Source organism: Poromitra crassiceps (genome assembly GCF_964638095.1).
Source record: "Poromitra crassiceps genome assembly, chromosome: 2".
Taxonomy (NCBI): Eukaryota; Metazoa; Chordata; class Actinopteri; order Beryciformes; family Melamphaidae; genus Poromitra; species Poromitra crassiceps.
The window spans coordinates 87,955,088-87,977,169 of NC_139624.1; the positions used below are offsets into that span (position 1 = coordinate 87,955,088).

Below are 22,082 nucleotides of genomic sequence, written 5' to 3' on the forward strand. Positions count from 1 at the left end.
TCTGTTTGATCGGCGGCTGCTCTCTTTTAATGCGAGATTGACTGCTTTCAACTTGAAAGCTGCCTCGTGTGAATTTCTGCGTACCTTCCCCATGGTAAGTGAGAGTGTTGCTTCTACTGCTCGTCTTGTTGTGAATATTCCTTGATCTTCCTTTGTGTGAATTCGCCGAAGTTTGTGATTTTCTCCTGGTAGTCGGGGGAGGGAGTTGTTGCCCGAGTGGCCGTTTGCTTACCGTAATTACCATATGTAAGTGGTCACGCACAGAGGGGATTGTCGGGAAGAGATGGCTGTTTGAGGAAGCTCCCATTTACCGTATTACAACATTTCAACAAAACAACATAACACAACACCACCGTTGTTTATTTTTACAGTGCACACAGTGTCCGCGGTGTGGTGAAAAGAGGGCAAGAGAGGAAATTAAAACAGAAGTGGATTTATAGTTAGAAAGAGTGCTAAAAAAGAGAGATTTTTTTTTTTTTTTTTTTTTTTTTCTGAAAAAATCCATAGATAAGACGCACCGTTATATAAGCCGCAGGGGCCAAAAAACGGGAAAAAAGCCGCGGCTTATAGTCCGGAATTTACGGTATATGACTGAGCGGCTACAGGGGATCACACATTACAAGATATTTCACCAGGAGCATCCCTGACGAGTCTGTCTGGTCTCTGTAGAATATTCTTTTGTATATTATAGCACTATGTAATCAACCACTACTAGAGCTTATCAATCACAACTGTGTATCATATTAATGTACTGTGCCAGTGCTCTGCTATACTCTCCAACACAAGTGCTGAACTCTAATTGAACTCGGATGCTAACCCATACTGTAGCTGGGAAATCTGAATGGCTATAATTGTCTATTGTATTATGTCTTAACTTGGAGCTCTTCTCTCTAACACCCCGAATTTATAATTTAGGATAAGATAATAATAATGGTACATTTGATTTGAATATCGCTTTTTAGCAGTGATACTCAACATGTGGCCCGGGGTCAGATGCGGCACACGATAGGGTGCCAAGTGGCCACCCGACCATTTTCTAATTCACAATGAAAACCAATGAAAAATAAAGTTTGACTGAACTAAATTGTCAAATATCACCGCCTGTTTGTTTGTTTTTAACTCTGAACTCTATTTTTGTGAATAACATTTAGTTTGGTTGATTATTTGGACTTGCCTGTAAAGGACATTTTTATTTTGTGAGAGGTTTTCATTGTACTGTACCTCCAAGACACTTATTTATATTGAACTTCCCTGTGTTTGTATTGTCGCTCTGATTATTGCTTTATTCGTTTGAACTCTGCTTGGTGGTTCAGATTGATGCTATGTGGGATCATGGAGTGTGAAAACTTAAAATGTTAAAATTGTCAGACTAGCTGGCACCCCAGCTGGCACCCCAAAAATATACAATCCACTACAGAAAAATTTATATTATTAATGTTTGTTATGCCTCCATCGGCAATAGCCAGGACGGAGGCATTATGGATTCGGGTTGTCCGTACGTACGTACGTACGTCCATCCGATGTTTGTTAACACGATATCTGAGGAACGCCTTGATGAAATTCCATCAAATTTGCCTCAAACGTCGACTTGGACCCAAGGATGAACTGAGTAGATTTTGGTGCTCAAAGGTCGAAATTCAAGGTCAGTATGACCTCACGAACGCCATTCCCAAGTTCGTTAACACGATATCTCAGGAACGCCTTGCCGGAATTTCTTCCAATTTGGCTCAAACGTCCACTTGGACTCGAGGATGAACTGATTAGATTTTGGTGGTCAAAGGTCAATGTCACTGTGATCTCACGACCACTCGTTTCATGTTTCATGCTTGTTAATGCGATATCTCAGGAACGCCTTGACGGAACTTCATCCAATTTTCCTCAAACGCCCACTTAAGGATGAACTGATTAGATTTGGTTGGTCAAAGTTCCAAGGTCACTGTGACCTCATGAACCCCATTTCCAAGCTCTAGTGATAGTTCGGTTTGTTGGGGGTCCTATGAGGTACTTGCATACAGTCAGTGTACTAGGTAAAGCACTCTGGACCCATCGCACACCGTGTTTGGAGATCCGACACTCTCAATGCATCACGCTCAGAGCTGTTTCCCTGTAGCCGTGGGAGCCAGATACTAAAATGTAACTTAGCCACCTAAAAGAACGGCCACCTAAACAAATCAATATCAGTGTACATGTACGCTCTATTTTGACAATTTTCAGCACTTTACTTTACCGTCAAACAGCCCTCTCATTTGGCACTACATTTCCTCCCAACCGTAGAACTACCGTATTCCTCCACTAAACGCCTGCACAGAGCAGCGACGCTGGATTACTCCGCAGATCAGCTGTTATTTTGGGTTATTTCTCCCGGTTTGTTATTGAAGACACAACAACTAGAATACACGAACGAAAATATGAGTGATTTTGATAGCGAGGACGATATGCCATTCACCTTGGTGAACATACTCCATTTTCAAGCTCTCAGGAACGCCTTGAAGGAATTTCATTTAATTTGCCTCAAACGTCCACTTGGACTCAACGATGAACTGATTACATTTTGGTGGTCAAAGGTCAAGGTCACTGTAACCTCACAAATGCTATTTTCAAGATCGGTAACACCATATGTCAGTAACACCTTGACGGAATTTCTTCACATTTGGCTCAAATGTCAAAGTCTGGACAGACATCCACGTCGACTGCTCACTTGTTGTCGTATATCCGCAGTGTGGTCGTTCTAGTTTCTAGGAAGTTGAGTATCCCTGTTTTATATAGTAAAGGAGACACTGACAATATCAATGAACAAGACAGATCATTTCTATTATCATTTCAGATAATGAGAAAGATAAGAAAGTTAAGATTAAAAGACCATTGTCTTAATTTTTTTTTTATAATGTGGAAAGAGTGAAGAAGAGTCTCTGATGTCCTTTGGGACAGAGGGAGGGATCCACAGTCGAGAAAGACCTGTCTCCCCACGTCTGCTACTAGGTCCTCCTGAGTAGTCTCAGACTTAAAGAACCTTGTCTCACCTTTGTCCCTCTGTCTTTCAAAGTGGACATGTATTTTGTATCAGACTGACAGTCTCTTTCGTAGGAACCAAAAGCGCTTTACGACGAGATCAAGACCATACCCATACCCAAGATGGACAGGACCTGCACCGCCGCTGCCATCAAGAAAGGCATCGACAACGAATTAGCCAAGTGAGTGAGCTGTTTAAAGGGGAAGCTCTGTCCCCATGCACTAATACATGTAATGTAGCACCTAATCTGGTGTATAATACATTCTTATAAAACGGGTCCCTCAAATCAAGTGGTGATTGCTTCACAGCCGTGATATAATGAGCATATACCACGGCCAGAGCCACACAACTCAGTATCACTACGCGTCTGAGAAGCAGTAGCGTAGCCAGACTCGGCTCATTGGGTGTGCCACAGAAAGCCAGGGTGTGCCAGGGGGCCGACCATTTGGTGGCGGCCGCGAGGCCGCCGCCAAAAAAAATTTGGGTCTTTTCAAACCAGATTTAGAGGAATATTTGTGTGTTGTTTGCTCCTTTTCGCACTCATTATTAGCAGGTAGAAGCAGTCAATTAAATTGTATTTTTTGGCAACATGTAAAACCACTTTGTTTAGTATCTCAAAAAAGTCTCACCTACTTTTTCCAATGAGTGTTCTAGTCGGGAAAGAACGCAAATTTGGTTGGCATGTTCGTGTGGACCCGTATATTATTAGAAATCTGAGACGCATGCAGATGCATGACTGAAAAGTCTCCTGGCTAACGTTAAATGCGAAGGGACACTCCGCCAACATCTTCACTGTGCGTGGCGTGCATTAGAAAGTGCGTTTCACAGTGATACATGGGGGCTGCTAGTACTGTTAACGCTAGTTAGATAGTACAGTAGTGTGGCAGTCTCTAATATGCTACCGCCGTTCATTCCCCCAAAAGCACACACAACAGCGCTAGAAACAATCACATACATGTTGTGACTTGTGTACTCACCATGCGATCATCAAATAATAATCCAAAGTACGCGAAACTGTCATTTTCAAAGTAAATCCATAGCGAGAGGAACCAGCAAGAGTGGTTCCAAGAGGGTTACCTCTCTGCAACGAAAATCACTTCCTTGTTTGCCTGAGACGCATGGGTACACATGCGTCTCAGGCAAACAAGGAAGTGATTTTCGTTGCAGATGGGAACGCTCTTTGCTACTTATTTTCTCTATGGATTTACTTGCAGGCGGACAGTTGGACACAGTGCATGACAGCGTTGACATGTGTTTTGCAGACAAAACAAAACACTTTTTTTACCCCATTTTTTTGGGTGCGCCAGTGGCCTGTCTGGGTGGCATTTGCACACCCTAGCGCACCCGTGGCTACGCGCATGCTGAGAAGGGTGTTCAAGCAGCGCTGCAGACCCATTCGTAGTTACCAAGTAGCTAGTAGTTAGCTTTTACTGTCAAACTACTCTCAAAACGCCACTGAGTGACTGAAACTAGGGATGTTCATCAATAATCGATAATTGATCGTTGAGGAATGAATTTGATCACGTGGAATTTTTATCAATTATTATTATTATTATTATTTTATTCTTTTGCGGACTAGGTTTGGGTGGAATTCGCTCCTCCTCGCCCCACTCCATTGCACAGCCGACTAATGTGAGGTGGAGCTTCATATAGTCTGTAGTTTTCTGGCTGGGCGGGGGCCTTTGTGCCAACAAAACTGTTTTAAACATGGGGAATTCACAACGGCATGCGGCGGGGACACAAACAAACGCACCCAGCGGTCTGCGGACCTCAGTGAGGCTGTTATAACTATGACACTTTGTACACTTCTCTCCTAATTTTCAACAAAGTGTGAGTAACGGTAGACGTGTTTAAGTGAATTCAAGTCGTTTTATTTGTTTATAATGTTATGAACTATGAAGTAGCAGCAGTCAGCATGGACTCAGCTAGCCTTTAGCTGCTAACGTCCACCTGAATCAATTCACAGTTCACACACATCTCGTGGCAAATAATAATATCCACGCGTCGGTCTCTGATAGCAGCTGGATGGAACTCGACCATCAGGACAGATGAGGTTTTTGTCACGAGTTTATAAGCCTGGAAACCGCGGCCGGTGAGCTGAGTCCTACTTTCAAAATCTGAGTACAGTAGCCTAGCTAGCTAGTGTAACTGTAACGCTGTGTGACTGTGGTTGTCAACGTTACCGCGGGCGCGCTCATGACGTTATAAGGACGCGCCGAGCTCAGGCACGCCGATTGCCTTGTATCATGTAACCTGACATGTAACGTGTTTGTTTACCTGGCCACAGCGCTAGTGTCTGATATTCTTACTACACAGCGGGAGCTGGCCGAGAACGCACAACGTTATTACCAGACCAGAGTAAAAAATATATATATATATATATATATTATTATTATTATTATTACGCTATCGATAATCGATAATTGATCGTTAATTTTCCCGAATTTCGATTGTGGAAATTGATTCAAAATGCCCATCCCTAACTGAAACATTAACTTGTTAACATGTAGATTAGAAGTCACATGTTATGCAAAGGTACAATTTGTTTGAAATCCATTGCTCGGTTGTTTCAGATAAGTGTGTTTTACAACTACCAAATGTACTAGCTAAACCGGAGATAGCCTGTTTTGTTAGCTACTAGCTACCTGCTGTAACTCAGCTGTAACTTATCTTATCTATCTTAACGTCAACGTTACGTTGCACAGCAACTGCCTTGCTCTACAGTATGTGCAGGCAGCCAGGAGGGACTATTTTGTTTCGAACATTATTATTTATGAATAAAAACTATTTAAATTGGAGTTGTCTATTACTTTCATATTGCCATACTTGGTAACCATTTTATACAAGTAATAGCTCACTTCAGGCCCTGATATATGCTCATTATATCACAGTTAACTCATTCACCGCCAGTTTAGGACTGCCAATATTTAGCACAGGCCAAAGATTTTCATAATTGTTGGTCATCTTTCAAGACCCACAGTAAATTATCTATTAGCACCAGAGTGATTTGCAATACCTCAAAATGAAGATGTACGTCTCTGGGTTCACCAGGAAAAAAAAAGTGAGCTTTTAGCATGTTCTGTACTCTACTTAAAGCCATTTATATACACCCTGTTTTCCCCCAAAATGTCTCTCTGAGAAAAGAAATTGCAGAAAATGGCATTTATGTATTTATGCACACAATCTCATGCAGAACTCGCTCTCAATTCTTTTATTTTGAACTGTATTGACATCAGACATGTAAATATTATTTGTTAGGACACAAATGACAAAAAAAAAAATATATATATATATATATATATACACATGAAGTGCTTTTTTTTTTACATTCAACAATACAGTTTACTCGGTGTGAGTGAGTGTGCAGACAGACAGACAGACAGACAGACAGACAGACACACCGACAGACAGACAGACAGACAGACACACACACACACACACACACACACACACACACACACACACACACACACGATCCCCCTTTTAGATTTCTAACCCCACATAGGATAAGCAATAACCACGCCCTGTGGCGCTGGGATTGGCCAGGAGCAACACTGGAGGGCACGCAGCCCAGCGATTACATGAACCAACTGAATAGCTCTTGAGAAAGGACAGCGGGCTGCTCTGACTCCCGCTTCTGCCTTGTGCCTTGCTGTTGTGTGTTTATTTTGCACCCGTCCTCGTCCATGTCTCCCTGTCATATCTTCCCTGCTATCTGATCGTTCCCGTTTTCCCCTCGGCTATTCAACACGTCCTCACCGCCCTCGCAAACTGATCGATCATTTCCTCATTCCTCCGATGATCAAACACATCTCTTGATTACTTTCTCCCGGCTGGCACAGAGGAAGTCGACTCCAGCTCGTGCAGCGCGCCGAGGCGCGTTTCAATGGCGTTTCTCCTGTCTGCACAAGGAAGCGTTACCAGTTTTCTGCTTTTCCTCCTGCTCAATTTCAAAACAACAGCTGCGGTATGTGTTTGTTCACGTGTTGTCTTAGATGATAGGGACCTGATACCATGTGACAGGCTGGGGAAGTGTTTAAACTACGCCCTGCAGTAATAAAAACAAAAACACGTCAAACACGTCATTGGCGGGGAGGGCTATTTCTGATAACACGTCAAAGACGTCATTGGCGGTGAATGAGTTAAGAGTGTTTTAGCGAAGCACGACCCTTAGCTGTCTGATATAATGAGCATACACCACGGCCTGTCGTGAGCTATTGCTTAAATACCCCCCAAACAAGACCTTCATACACCTACATGGCACATTTATGAATACTATCTGAATGTATTTGTATCAGTCAATATATGTGCTTCAGTAGCTATATGAATAAACTGGAGTGCATGTTAAGGGTGTCACCCACTGAGATATATGAATGGAGAGAGTGTCCCTATCTCTTCCCTGTATGTTTTATTGAAGCCAAAATCCGGCCAGATCAGTGAACCAGAGTCTGCGCAGTAGCGCCCTTGATTTAGAACCTCTGAGAGCTCCACGCCCCTCTGAACTTTCTGTGTAGAGCTGCTGTTTCTAGAATGCGCACAGTGCGTTGTGTATTTATATACAGTCTCTGTAAATATGACACTTTAAGTTGTAATATTTTTTGTCTCGCCAAAAGTAACCAGGAAAATTCCCACTATGAGATCAGTTTATCAAAATGACGCCTGTACGAAAATCTGATTTTGGTTGTGGGAGATTTCAGACCTCCGGGCTGCTGCTGAGTGCTCTCAGCATTGGCTCTCAGCGCTCTCAGCGCGGGCCGGAAGTGGAGGCAGGCCTCACTCACCTTCAGCCTCACTGGGGGGATTGCTGTGTTGACTAAGCTAGCCTAATGTTTTCGTGGCATTTTGATTAACTTTATGATTTAATTCCTTTTGGAGCAAATGTTGGTTTTACAAATCTAACCTTGGCGCTTTACGCAACGTTGTTTGCTGGTATAGTGTTGTGGGTAGTGCCGCCTGTAACGTTCTCCGTTGTCGGAGATTGAGTTGTATCAGCCAGACCTCCGCAAGAGGAGCCTCTCAGCCCGGAAGAGGAGCCAGGGCTGCTTGGCTCTCAGCCTCTCACTGGGGGAAATTCTCGGATGAACAGCTCTGTGTTGATTAGCCTAATGTTTCCGTGGCATTTTGATTAACTTTATGATTACATTTCTTTTGGCGCAAATGTTGGTTTAACAAATCTAACCGTGAGGCTATGTTGTTGTACCCCCCCCCGTACAGTGTGTGGGCAGCCCAACCTAACGTTAGCCCAGTGAGTGCGTGAGCCAGGCTGCCTGGTCTATTGCCTGGTATATCGTTACTAAGAGAGGAGCTTGTGAAGAACGAACATCCCCACAGTCAAAGCATTTCCCCCAGATATGCATATAAAAACGTTTGTTGCTTTAATAGCCTACAAAAAATAAAACGTCAATGCCTTCATGCACTGTTGTAAACTTCAAATGAACAAAAAAGTGCAACAGAAGTGCAACTAGGGCTAAAAACCAATTGAAATAAGGCAGACTTGAATTACAGGCCTATATGTTTTTAAATTTAAACAAGTCAAACTGGTCATGCTCAGAAAGTCTTATTTGAACTGTATGAAATATGAAATAAAATGCAGACTTATCTTGAATTACATGCCTATATGTTTTTAAACAAGTTAATAATAATAATAATAATAATAATAATAATAATAATAAAACAAGTTAACCTGGTCATGCTAATCCAGTTTCAATAGTCTGAATTTAACTAATATGAAATAAAAAGGAATCACAGGCAGGCTATATGATTTTTAGTTAAACTGGTCATAACTTTTAATTAAACTGGGGCCATGCTAATCCAGTTTCAATCATCTGAATTGAACTAAAATTAAATATGAAATTAAAAGGCAGACTTCTCTTGAATTACAGGCAGAGCATATGCTTCAGCTTGTTAAACAAGTAGAACTGGTCTGGCTAATCCAGTTTCAATAATCTGAATTTAACTCAAATGAAATATGAAAAAAAAAAAAAAAATTGTCAAAAAGGCAACGAATCGATAATCAAATTCGTTGCCAACGAATTTAATAATCGATTTTAATCGATTTAATCGATTAGTTGTTGCAGCCCTATATGTAATGCTAACCCGTTAGCGATGAGCTAACGGTGCTTGTGTACTACTAGGCCTCATCCATATACCCGGGACGGGAGTTAACGTTATAAAACACATTTCCTGTCAGTTGGACAACCTGGTCAGTTCTGAAAATATGTGTATTATTGTGTTATTCCAGATATCGTTATCGGTTGTTAAGTTATAGTAATATTAAGCCGATAAATAATGAAAAACAGCGGCTAACGCCATTGCTAGACTGCATGTTAAAACCATTGTGTACCTATAACGTAGCTGGAGCAACTCGTAAAACACATTTTCTGAACTTACTTCAGTCCCCAACCAACGTTAATTCCTCGCGCACCTTTGTCAAAACAATGTTCTTTTTATTGCGGTCCATTGACATGTCTGGTAGCCAGCACAGCCACCCCATGAGCCACCCCGACCTCCATGCCTACACTACCCAGGCTAAGAGCCCATCTCCCAGCCCCACACACCCAGCAGAGTCACCCCGACCTCCAGGCAGCGTAGATAACGATGAAGCCGTGTGTCTTGTCTATGACGATAGATCTATAATGTGAAGAGCCTGTCCAGCCAATGACGGCTTGAGACTGGCTGCCACAGCTGTCAATCATCCATTTTTATCCCTTTTTATATGTCAAATAACTACTTAAAAACTAACTGATCAGAAAAATGACCACTTGCATTAGCATGATAATGACTATCTAAAATGATACAAACCACCTTTGGAAAAAAATTATCTGACGTATACTGTGATTATTTCGGTTGTGATTTTCCCATCCACTAACATGGGGAGGCGGGCCTTGTGACCTAATACTGGATTCAACCGCCAGAGCGGCGATCTAACATGCAGCGGCTTCACTGAACGGGACCAATGCCCAGTCCATCTTATAATAGGTCCATGGTGTCACCATGTACATGGATAACCAGATAATAAATCATATCCGCTTAGAAAAATCAATAACCGATTACCGCCAGGCTGCTAAATGCCTCTGGGTTCCCTCCCACCCCTGCCCCCTAGGCAGTGTCACCGGACATTTTTGCACTATGTTCCTTAACTCTGCACTTTATATCTATACCTCCTGCACTGTGCTATGTTTGTGTTGTTGTCTTGTTGTTATATGTGGAAAAGATTATGTCAATGTCAAAACAAATTCCTATGTGTTTTACACAATGGTAAATAAAGATATCTGAATCTGAATCTGAATGTCTTTTTTGCCTCTTTTAAATAAAGTTTTGACAATGATCTTACTGTGTTTTGGGAGGTATTTGAATGCCCTCTAGCGGTTATATAACGCAAATGCGGTAAAGAAAACAACGGTTAAACGGTTACATGCTGGCAGAAGGTGCTGATTGCACATTTAGAAATTTTTGTAACCGTTGACACCCCTAGTGCATGTAAAATCTCAGTGTTGTATTTCCCTTTGTCATGTATCCCCATGTCTTGAGAGGCACTGAACTAGAGTATGGTCCAGTTAAAGTCTGATAACTCTTTGTCAGTTGAAGTAAAGGTTATTTTGTTGTTGCAGGCTCCCAGAGAAGCTGCAAGTGAATTGGCCAGAGGACAACACCTGGTCACAAAATGCTGTGCAGTCAGCAGGGACTCCACTAGGTACCATGATAAGTTGTTGTACGCCACCTGACATTCCAATTAATCAAAGGTGTTATCCTACTGTAGTGCGATATGCCTTTTTTATTTTACTTTTCATTATGCCCTGATGTCATCCTGTTTGTGTTTTCCCCTTCATATAATTTCAGGGCCAATCAATGTAGAAATTCTCAACAAAAAAGGAGAGTCAATATCCAGGCTGCCATCAGTGAGCCAAGGAGCAGTGAAAAAACTTCTGATTGAGCTCAAAGTAGTCTGGCATGGTAAGATCCTCGTGTGTTACAGTAGAGGTGCACTCATCTAAACCCCCTAAGGTTGCTGAATGTTGAATGGAGATCGTTTGTCTTGGTGAGTTTCATGCATCACCGTTGCAGACTCGTCACTGCAGTCACTGGCCTTCGTTTCAAAATAAAAGCTCACTGCAGAGTAATGTAATTGTGACATGACATTTTATATTAATTTGAAAGAAGCCAAGATTCAGCAGCGGTGTACCACAGCTACAAAACGTATATAGCGGAAACCCTGCTTTATTATTCTTTGTCAGATCCTCTGTATATGTAATAGTGCAACGACTAATCGATTAGTTTTCAACTATTAAATTAATTGCCAACTATTTTGATAATTGATTCATCGGTTTGAGTAATCTTTTAAGAGAAAAAATGTCAAACTGAATACCTTTGGATTGTGGACAAAGCAAGACATTTGAGGACATCATCTTGGGCTTTGGGAAACACTGATAGACATTTTCGGACATTTATAGACCAAACAACTAATCGATTAATCCAGAAATTAAATGTACCCTCAACTATGGTCATGAAGGATGGGTCATGACCGAAAGAACAAGATCGCGGATATAAGCAGCCGAAATGGGTTTTCTCAGGAGGGTGGATGGCATCTTCCTTAGGGACAAGGTGAGAAGCTCAGTCATCCGTGAGGGACTCGGAGTAGAGTCGCTGCTCCTTCGCGTAGAAAGGAGCCAGTTGAGGTGATTCAGGCATCTGGTAAGGATGCCACTTGGTCGCCTCCCTAGGGAGGTGTTACAAACACATCCAGCTGGGAGGACACCACCAGGCAGACCGAGGGCTAGGTGGAGAGATGATATCTCCACGCTGGCCTGGGAATGCCTCGGGATCCCCCAGTCAGAGCTGGCTAATGTGGCCAGGGAAAGGAAAGTTTGGGGTTCCCTGCTGGAACTGCTACCTCCGCGACCTGATCCCGGTTAAGCGGTTGAAGAAGATGTTGATGATAAGCGACAGATTATTCGATTTATGTAATTAATTAATTTCTTCCCTTCCTATGCAGGTGATAAGGACGATCAAGAGATAGTGTCTCACATCGCCCAACATTCAGCAAAGTGGGCATTCTGGTTCAAAAGCATTGGTACATTTCTCCTTATTTGTAATCTGTTTTCATTTGAATTCATTGTTTGAATGTCCCATTTTCTCTGTTTGATTTCCGACACATCATACATTATTATCCAAAATGTGTCATCTTTGGCAGAGAATCTGAACAAGCTGGGGAAGTACACACTCTATCTGAACACTGTCCTTAATGAAAGCAATGCCAGGGCCTTTGGTGGAAAACAGCTTCCAAGTTACAAACTCCAATTCACCATCACAGGTAACAAAAGCACACCATGGAGTTTCTCAGCCTAATCTTTATTGTCCATGCTGAAGGCCCTGCCTAATCAAACATTTCTAACCCTATTTTCTCCCAGAGGGTAGTGCTGAGCACTTCGTAGTGGGTGCGGTGAGCTCCCCTGTTCATGTCGGGGTGCCATTCGACATCCCATTGGAACTCCTGGATGGGTACGGACACCCAGCTCATCCCCCTCCTGATCTCAAACCTGTACTCAAATGCAGGTGGGTTGCACTTGTGGTTGCTTTTGGTGTGTTTGAATTGAAAGTTCAAACTTGAGATGAGCACCAATGAGAAAATGAGAATTCTTTTGTTATTTCTTGAAATGCTTTTTGGAGGTTTGGTTTTGTCTAACACAACACAATTATGTATTTTGAGTTGTAGTGATAAAGCAGTAGAGTAAAGAGTACCCAATGTACATCTATCTTTCAGCAGCTACCATGTCAAATCTTCTTATGGTATTAATTTGCCAGATGTGAACTGTGGCCCCCAGCAAATTTAAATGTTTATTTTGTTTCAGTGGCCTGGATGTGAGTTACGAGGGAATGGAGGCCAGTGGGACCACTTTGACTATCAGAAGTGTCAAAGCAAGCGGCAAAGTGCAGAATTACCACTCTAAGGTTCGTGAAAAATATGCTCTCTGTCTCAGCAGACATATGTTTACCTGTGTATTCCTTGTGTTGCGAAAGGTTGGTGGAAAATATCTAAATCAGAGGTATAGTAGAGCAATTCCATTAACACATTCACTGCCAGCCGTTTTTTTTTTTTACTGTAGGTAGGTTCTGCCAGAGGGTTTTTTTGAGGATTCTGGCTCATCTTTCAAGACCCGAGGATTCTTTTCTGCTAAGATTTTGTGAACACACAATATCTCAAAAGAACTAATAGAATGTGTGCTTTCTCTGTCTAAAAGAGTTAGTTTGTAGAGTTAGTAGTTATGTAAGCATTAGCAGTTGAATACAGCATGGTTTCAGCGTCAGAAAAATTATTCGGAGATAAACGGCTTTTTGTGAAATTCGATAGAACAGTCACTTTAACCATTCATTTTTGGCATCAGTAAGACGTCAGACATCTAAACAATAGTTTTGAACAGTAATTTCCTCCATAACAGCAGGAAACCCCCCTCTGCTTCCAACTCCTCCCTCCGTGGGCGTTCTCCTCCGCCCTCCTTGGCTTTTTCAGCAGGCAAGCCGCCGAGCGCTTCATGATGTGCACGTACCGTCACCAGGCTCACTGCTTTGCTGCTGCTGTGCCTGTCTGCGCGGCCGCTCTTTGAGGAAGTCTGGATGGACTCGCTCGTTTCTTGGAGTTTTGGTTGAGAGCTTTGATGAAGCTTTTGCGATTCTGGTCATATTTATGCTGCGTGTTTCAAAGTGTGTTCCACCCGTAATCTATTATGCAAATTTGCAATCCCGCACCGCCAGCAATCAGCGCGAAAGTGAAAGCGTTTTCGCCATCCATTTTACTGTATGAGAACGGCTTCCTCGCGCTTTTCCCTCCAGTTTTGGCTCGCCTCTTTCTACTGTGGAGAGACATGTCGCCACTCAGTGGGTCGGTAAAATAGATTATACACATTCAATACCTCCAATTCTGGTATAGGAGACGTAAAAGGGTTAGATCAACGTCCCACCGTCAAAAAAAAAAAATCAATTTTTTTGACGTAAAAACACGTCATTGGCAGTGAACCGTTGGATTTTGTTTGACGTAAAAACACGTCATTGGCAGTGAACGTGTTAATAATGGAAAACATAATTTATGTTTTGAGGGGCCTTTGAAGATGATTTTGCTAAATTATCTTTTTATCCTAAATTCTTAACTTCTTTTTAACTGTAGCAGCTATTTACTTGCATCCAGTGTTCCATAGCGACCTTAAATCAGTCTCTCTCTTTTCACATGAAGGACCCACGGTCCCCCATATGATAAGATTGATGCTTTTAGATGTTTTATTACAGAAAGTGTATAAAACCCATGACCAAAATAGTCATTGTGTTACTTATGAATGGAATTAAAGTGAAAATTACCCTCCTTTTGGCTGGGGACCCCCTGGAACCCCCTCAAGGACCCTGGGGGTCCCCGGACCCCCATTTCAGAACCACTGCCTTAAATCAAATTAATCAAGTGTAAGAAGAGTTTGCTGAGCAGTGGATTTGCTCATGTATTTTTTAGTTTGTTTTCTTCCTTGAGTGACGGAAGAAAGACAGCAAGACTGGCACAATAGGTGGATGATTGAAGAGGACGTAATTTTGAGGAGGAAGAATATTACATATGCTTAACCCTGACCCTAAGTTAGACTGGAGCAAATTAAGTTACATTTTGTTACTTTATGTTAGCCTTTTAGGTTATACTGGGAAGACTGGGCTCTCTGCTTATGCAAAGTGGGGGAGTGTGCACAAAAACAGTCAAATAGATATTTTAGACATTTAATATCTGATATATCTGCGCAGTGGTATCCGTGGCCGGAGGCGTTATGTTTTTGGGTTGTCCGTACATCCGATTCTCATTAACGCAATATCTCAGGAACGCCTTGATAGAATTGCTTAAGATTTGGCTCAAACGTCCACTTGGACTCAAGGATGAACTGATTAGATTTTGGTGGTCAAAGTTCCATGTCACTGACCTCACTGTTCCATGCTCATTAACGCGATCTCTCAGCGACGCATTGAGGGAAAGCCCGTGTTGTATGCTGTGATTGGCTAGTTATGTTTTAGATAACTCTGATTGGTTACTTTGGATTTTTAATGAGGGAGAAGGAGGGGAAGTCATTTTAAGTATTTTAACAAGATAATTTAACCTTTTTTGTGGGAAAAACCATCAGACAAATTATTATTCAAAATAGAGTATTTTATATACATCTTGAAACATGACTTTAGGGGGTCTTTAAGTAATATAAAAGCACCCTACATCTTTGTCTGTGAAGCTGTCAGAACATGTTGTGGCCTTTTTTTCTGTCCTGGACCAGTAGAGAATCACTCAACATGCAATATGAAAAATACCATCCCATTATTTTCTTTTGCAGACACATGAGCTGAAAGTTGTCTTGCCTGGCCTCAGACTAGACTCACAGACTCTCAAGATAAGTCTTCTCCCCGGTAAGTTGTCTTTCCTGGCGTCAGACTAGACTCACAGACTGTCAAGATACTGTAAGTCTTCTCCCTGGTAAGCTGTCTTGCCTGGCCTCAGACTAGACTCAGACTGTCAATATAAGTCTTCTCCCCGATAAGTTGTCTTGCCTGGCCTCAGACTAGACTCAGACTGTCAATATAAGTCTTCTCCCTGGTAAGCTGTCTTGCCTGGCCTCAGACTAGACTCACAGGCTGTCAAGATAAGTCTTCTCCCCGGTAAGTTGTCTTGCCTGGCCTCAGACTAGACTCACAGGCTGTCAAGATAAGTCTTCTCCCTGGTAAGTTGTCTTGCCTGGCCTCAGACTAGACTCACAGATTGTCAAGAGGAGTCTTCTCCCTGGTAAGCTGTCTTGCCTGGCCTCAGACTAGACTCACAGATTGTCAAGAGGAGTCTTCTCCCTGGTAAGTTGTCTTGCCTGCCCTCAGACTAGACTCACAGACTGTCAAGAGGAACAAGAAATTACCAAGTGTCCATAACAGTAGTTTGTGAATGAGAGGTTAGAATCTGGAAATGCGAATTTAAAGACAGCCATTACAGATTACTCACGTTTTACTTGTTTAACAGTTAATGGTCCATTGGCTTTGGGTTATTGGTGCCATTTTAGTTCAAATAAACACTGCCTATTCTCTGCTGAGAGTACCCTTGGGGGCCAGTATTGAAAATAAACATCCTTTTGGTTGGGTAGAAGGACAAAGTTAAGGCCGCGAAGTGGCAGCCATGGTGATTAAGTACCAGATGTCATCCATTTGTGGCAGTGTCTTCCGCTAGGTCAAAGAATGTCCAGCTAGCTGAAACTAGTAGCGGGAAGGGGGGAAGACAATTTTGTACATTTTAAAATAAAATGATGCACCAATCTGGTGCACTTTGAGAGCAAAATGAGAGGGAGGAAGCAGCAGTCCTTATCCTACGGTACATGCTGTAATTAATATAATGAGGGGTAGCCTATTTTCTTTCCTTTACATCAGGGGTCCCCAATTACTTTTCACCAAGGGCCACATTTTGCTGAGGGCTGGCGCCCTTTGGGGCATTTGAAGCCAGATTTAGAGGAATAACTAATTTTAAATTAACAGTTGTGATGTCATTATTAAGTCCTAACCACCAATATTTTATCTTTTTCTCACTCACTCCAATGTCACCACCTGCTCTCCCTGCAGGGCTTGAAATTAACTTTTTTGACCACCTGCCAATATGGCTGCTAGATTTTAAAGCAACCATCCAATTAGAATTTCCACTAGCCAAAATGTTTTTCTTGAAATAAACCAGAATATGAGTGGTTAATTTAAGCATAAGTATCAGTAAGTGGCCCGGGATTCTCAAAGCCTGTGTTGAGGGTCACACAAGAACAAAAATGCACTCTAAGCTAAATAAATCCTTAAAAAAAATAAAGCCTTTTAGTCATCAAGATTATTTAAAAATATTCTATATTCCAGACTGAAATGTTATAGTAGAAGGGGAGTATTGGCCAGAATGTTCGTTAACGCGATATCTGAGAAACGCCTTTATGGAATTTCATCAAATTTGCCTCAAACATCAACTTGGACTCAAGGATGAACTGATTAGATTTTGGTGGTCAAAGTTCAAGGTCACTGTGACCTCACGAACACCATTCCCAAGTTTGTTAACGTGATATCTCGGGAACGGCTCCACGGAATTTCTTCCAATTTGGCTCAAACGTTGACTTGTCACTGTGACCTCTTGAATGCCATTTTCAAGCTCATTAACGCAATATCTCAGGAATGCCTTGATGGAATTTCTTTGAATTTGCCTCAAACGTCCACTTGGACTCAAGGATGAACTGATTAGATTTTGGTGGTCAAAGTTCAAGGTCACACTATGACAATAACACTGACCTTGCGACCGCTCGTTTCATGCTCATTAACGCGATATCTCAGGAACGCCTTGACGGAATTTCATCCAATTTTCTTCAAACGTCCACTCGGACTCAAGGATGAACTGATTAGATTTTGATGGTTAAAGATCAAAGTGTCAAGGTATGTTCAAGGTAGGGGTGTCAAAATTAATCGTTTAATCGATCGGACGCGAATCAAATCGAATCGTTGACAGATAATCGCTGACTTTCTAAGTAAAAAAATATTATTTATATTTATCTGACTGCTTGTATTAATTGATGAAAAAGTAGCCATGTGCAGTAATAATATAGAAAATTGAGGATGTGATACTTGGAGCTGCAATACTTTGTGCTGTATGGAGATGCATCGTGATGCATCCTGGAATCGAATCGAATCGTGAGGCCAGTGAAGATTCACAGCCCTAGTTCAAGGTCATTGTGACCTCACAAACCCCATTTCCAAGCTCTTTAACGTGGTATCTCAGGGACACCTTGATGGAATTTCTTCCAATTTGGCTCAAACGTCGACTTGGACTCAAGGATGAACTAATTACATTTTGGTGAGCAAACGACAAAGGTTAAGGTCACTGTAGTCTCGCTGGCCAGCCTCCTCTCCCTTCCGTCCGAGGAGTCTGGCGCCGCAGGTCTCCATAACTGGGATAAACCCTCCCCTGCTATACTCTGCTCTCCCATTGGAGCGACTGTTTCGGTGGCAGCCGGATGTCCGCTCCCGGCTTATTACAAACTCTGTCATTGGCTCCGACCATGTCAATCAGAGCGGCTTCCGCTCTCTCCTCCCTGTGTGTCGCTGTAAATAGTGCCCTGCCGCCTCAGTGAAAACAACAACGCTAACTAGCTAGCAAGCTAACGGCAGAAACCTACACGCTAGCTCGTTGCTACACGCTGAAAACGGCAAATTGGATTGTTGGAAACTATTTTCCAAGGGCACTGCCGCTAAGCGCCGCCCATCGCAATCCCCCTTGGACGGAAGGGAGAGGAGGCTGGCCAGCGAGACTAAGGTCACTGTGACCTCACAAATGCCATTTTCAAGCTTGTTAACGCGATATCTCAAGAACGCCTTGACAGAATTTCTTCCAATTTGCCTCAGACGTCCACTTGGACGCAAGGATGAAGTGAACTGATTCGATTTTGGTGGTCAAATTTCAAGGTTACTGTGACATCACCGCTCGTTATATCTCAGGAACGCCTTGATGAAATTTCTTGACATTTGGCTCAAACGTCAAAGTCTGGACACGACAGACATGCATGTCGACTGCTCACTTGTTGGCGGAGGTATATATCGGCGGTGCGGTCGTTCTAATTTTATTTTTTTATTTTTCAATTCCAGCACGGGCCACGAAGGGGGGCGTTATTTGGGGAACCCTGCTTTACATTTTCATATGGTAAATTATAGACTATCCAAATGCAAAGATGATTCCGAATGCATTTCCAAATGGTTCAAAGTGATTTTCCTTTTTAATTAGTGCTATTAAACCACAAACATTAATTGTTATAAAGCCTGTTTTGTTCATCAAAATGTATACCAAAGCTGGAGTGCTATACCTTGATTTTTTAAGGAAGAAATTGGATTTTCCAGTAATAGTCCATTCCATTAAAACTGGGAAAACGAGAATGTGACGATTAAATGATGTCACACCCGAGTTGTTCCATTTAAACAGTCTGGAAACAAGCCAAGGTTAGCTCTAGCCAGGCCAGCCATTGTTAGCAATAAAAGTTGTTAACAATGCATTTCGTGGTATTTTGCGCATACAAACACTGCAGCAACATGTCCACACAGATAGAAGTGAGACAGTGTTGTGTGTCCAGCTGACACAAGCCAGATGACAAAGCATAACAGGTGGTGATGATAACGTTAGTCAAGTCTGTTTAACATAACGTTACTAATTAGCACTATTAACTCATTGAGTGCCAGCCACTTTTGGAGAACGGACGCTCCCAGTGCCAGAGTTTCAGAGCTTTTTTCAGTGATTTCTCGAGGCCCACAGAATATTGTGTGATATTACTATGTAAACGATGAACACGCAAAAAGAACGATGAGACTCTTTTCTATCATCAGCAAAAACAGGTTTATTGATATCATTTTCCGTTCTTTAGTTATCAGCCGGAGAAGATAGCTTGATTTAACAAAAAAGAGCAGTTTTTTTCTAGAAGCTGAGATAATGGCCCTTTTGTGAAATTAAACATTTCAAACACATCACTGACTCTGAAGCTAATTTTCTGATGTAGTCACACCTCAAAAATAATTTCCTTCAATAAAACAGTGAAGGCCAGGGAATTTTGTTTGGCAGAATAATATTTTTAGCTGCAACCAGCAGCGCTGGCCCCTGCGTGCGCTGCTGGTTGCAGCTTCTTGCTGATCTTGATTTGCTGCTGGTGGGCATCGGATATTCTGGCTTGCGTTTGCCAACCCTGTCCTGCTGCCTGGGTCTGTCTGGGTCAGTGTTGTGTGCTGCTCTGCGTGCACATCTAACGTTAAAACGCTTCATGCATATCGATGCATACGGATGCGATGCGATTTCCGTTTACCCAACGACTTATTCTCTGTTTTTCTCTGCCTTTCTGTTAACCTGGAGAGCACTGTCGCCACCTAAGGGTTCTGTAAAATAGGTTATAGACCTCCAATAGCTATAATATTTGTACAGGAGAGGCAGAAGGCTTTGATCGACGCCCCACCGTCAAAAAACGCAATTGACGAACATGTCCGTCCTTGGCACTCTACGTTACTATTTGAAATGACGAACATGTCCGTCCATGGCACTCAATGAGTTAATCACCAATGTGCACGGTTATATAACGACTGTTTTTTCAAGCAAATATATTTCAAACCTTGGCGTACTGTACCTCGTTGCGTCCATAAAAATGAGGACATTAACATTATATGCGAGTGTGATGACAGATCAAAAATAGGTTTTCCTTCAAAAAGTCACTAAAACAAATCTTGAATCCACAATAACCATTTTGTTGTTTTAGATTATACCTTGTTTTTACGTCAGGTGTGTGACAATTAAGTATTTTTTTCCATTATAGTTATAGCTCCTGCTTTTTTATTTTATGTGCAGAGTCACTTTATTTGTGCTCAAATTCATAGGATATTTTCTAGTTTTTATTATGTGACTTCAAAACTGCATGTGATTGTTTTATTGCTTGTGATTGTTTTTATTGCTTGTGTATGTGATTGTTTTCATTGCTTGTGTGGCCCCCAGTAAGACTAGCAACCACCTTGTGGAAGCTAATGGGGATCCGAATAAAGAATAAAGAATAACGTTGTCAGTCAGGGTTCACACAGAAAGGAGGGGGCTTTGCGAGCTGTGCTGAGCCCTGCTATCGCTGCTGCTCGCGTCCAAAGATTTAAAGTGACGGTGACTTTAAATTAAATACAAAGTAGTGGAAATTGTTTAATAAACGGCTAATTAGCCAGCAGGCGGTGCTTATGGAAAACCCTGTGGTTGAAGTGATGATGTGATGAAAAAGTAACATAACAGGATTACAGGCCTACATAACCATCCTGGAACCCTGTTCTTTAAGCAGCTGTTTAAATAATCTGCCTGAAGTGAAAACACAATACAACAGTGTATAAAACAATAGTTTTTGAGCACAGTGTTAATGTTTTTCAGGTAAACCACATTTGCTCCATGTGACACCAGAAGACAAGCCGATCACAGTAGAGAATGGAAACTCTCTCAGCTTCAGTGTTGAAATTCATGATGAAGCAGGAAACATCACAGCTCACCCCAAGTTGATTGTTCGCTGCAAGGTAGCTTCTTAGAAATCATGCAGTGTTTTCTCATGTCCAAGCCGTTTTCCCACATGCGCTTTGTACCGCTAAATGACCGGAACGTGGTCTAATGCCTGCATGTGGGAAAGTTGTTTTCCGGTATAAGCGCGACCCCGTCATCGCGGACATTTCACCAGTTTCGAGCCAGTCAGAAGAGCGGTATGCGCGATAGCGGACTCAAGTGTAGAACGGGTTCAGTCATTTCCCGCGACACTCTCATGGGCGAGGTGTACACACGTTGCTTAATGTTCCAGCGGGCATAATCTAATCATTCGCGCACATTAAAGCAAACTGGCGAAATGATCTTGTGATAATAAGAGCAGTATGTCAGCTTCATGTGTGGGCGTGCTGATTTTCCCCTCTCCCCTCTGCTGCCTGCTCGCTCTCTGGCCACAGTCCTCCTCCTCCTTCAGTCACAGCCCGACAGGGACACAGACGAAGCAAATGCACGAAGCGAAATGTGGAAGTATTTTGCTTACGTTGCCGACAGCGAAGGCAAGCCCGGACACATCAAACGAAGCCAGTCTGTAAAAAGTGCTTCAACGCGACGCAGGTGAACGGATAAACAAGCAAACTTATTTCACCATTCAGAGTTTTGCCGACACGTCACTCCCCACCCGCTCTGCAGTGCCGCCCCGCCCCCCAACATACAGGCAATTTCGCTGGTAGATTCCCACATGCGAGAGGAGAGGTGTGAAGGGAAATGTCCGATATTGACTTACAGGTAATTTTCCGGTACGCATGTGGGAAAACGGCTTGTGTGAAAGATCATCGTGTTTTCTCATGTCCCTGTGTGAAATCATGCAGTGTTTTCTCATGTCCCTGTGTGAAATCATGCAGTGTTTTCTCATGTCCCTGTGTGAAATCATGCAGTGTTTTCTCATGTCCCTGTGTGAAATCATGCAGTGTTTTCTCATGTCCCTGTGTGAAATCATGCAGTGTTGTGTGACACTATGTCCAACTTTCACAGCAACTTCCG

General features: G+C 42.4%; 1 protein-coding gene across 1 annotated transcript in view; it reads left to right on the plus strand.

Moving 5' to 3' along the window:
• smchd1 (structural maintenance of chromosomes flexible hinge domain containing 1) overlaps nucleotides 1-22,082 on the plus strand; it is a gene marked incomplete at its 5' end in the record, with an annotated part of 72,510 nt that overhangs the window by 22,847 nt on the left and 27,581 nt on the right. The window contains 9 exons of the mRNA XM_083663356.1: nucleotides 3,085-3,191; nucleotides 10,621-10,703; nucleotides 10,850-10,963; nucleotides 12,003-12,080; nucleotides 12,201-12,320; nucleotides 12,418-12,562; nucleotides 12,859-12,958; nucleotides 15,352-15,424; nucleotides 20,943-21,082. Coding sequence (XP_083519482.1) covers nucleotides 3,085-3,191; nucleotides 10,621-10,703; nucleotides 10,850-10,963; nucleotides 12,003-12,080; nucleotides 12,201-12,320; nucleotides 12,418-12,562; nucleotides 12,859-12,958; nucleotides 15,352-15,424; nucleotides 20,943-21,082 — 960 coding nt within the window. The remainder of the gene's footprint in view (nucleotides 1-3,084; nucleotides 3,192-10,620; nucleotides 10,704-10,849; nucleotides 10,964-12,002; nucleotides 12,081-12,200; nucleotides 12,321-12,417; nucleotides 12,563-12,858; nucleotides 12,959-15,351; nucleotides 15,425-20,942; nucleotides 21,083-22,082) is intronic.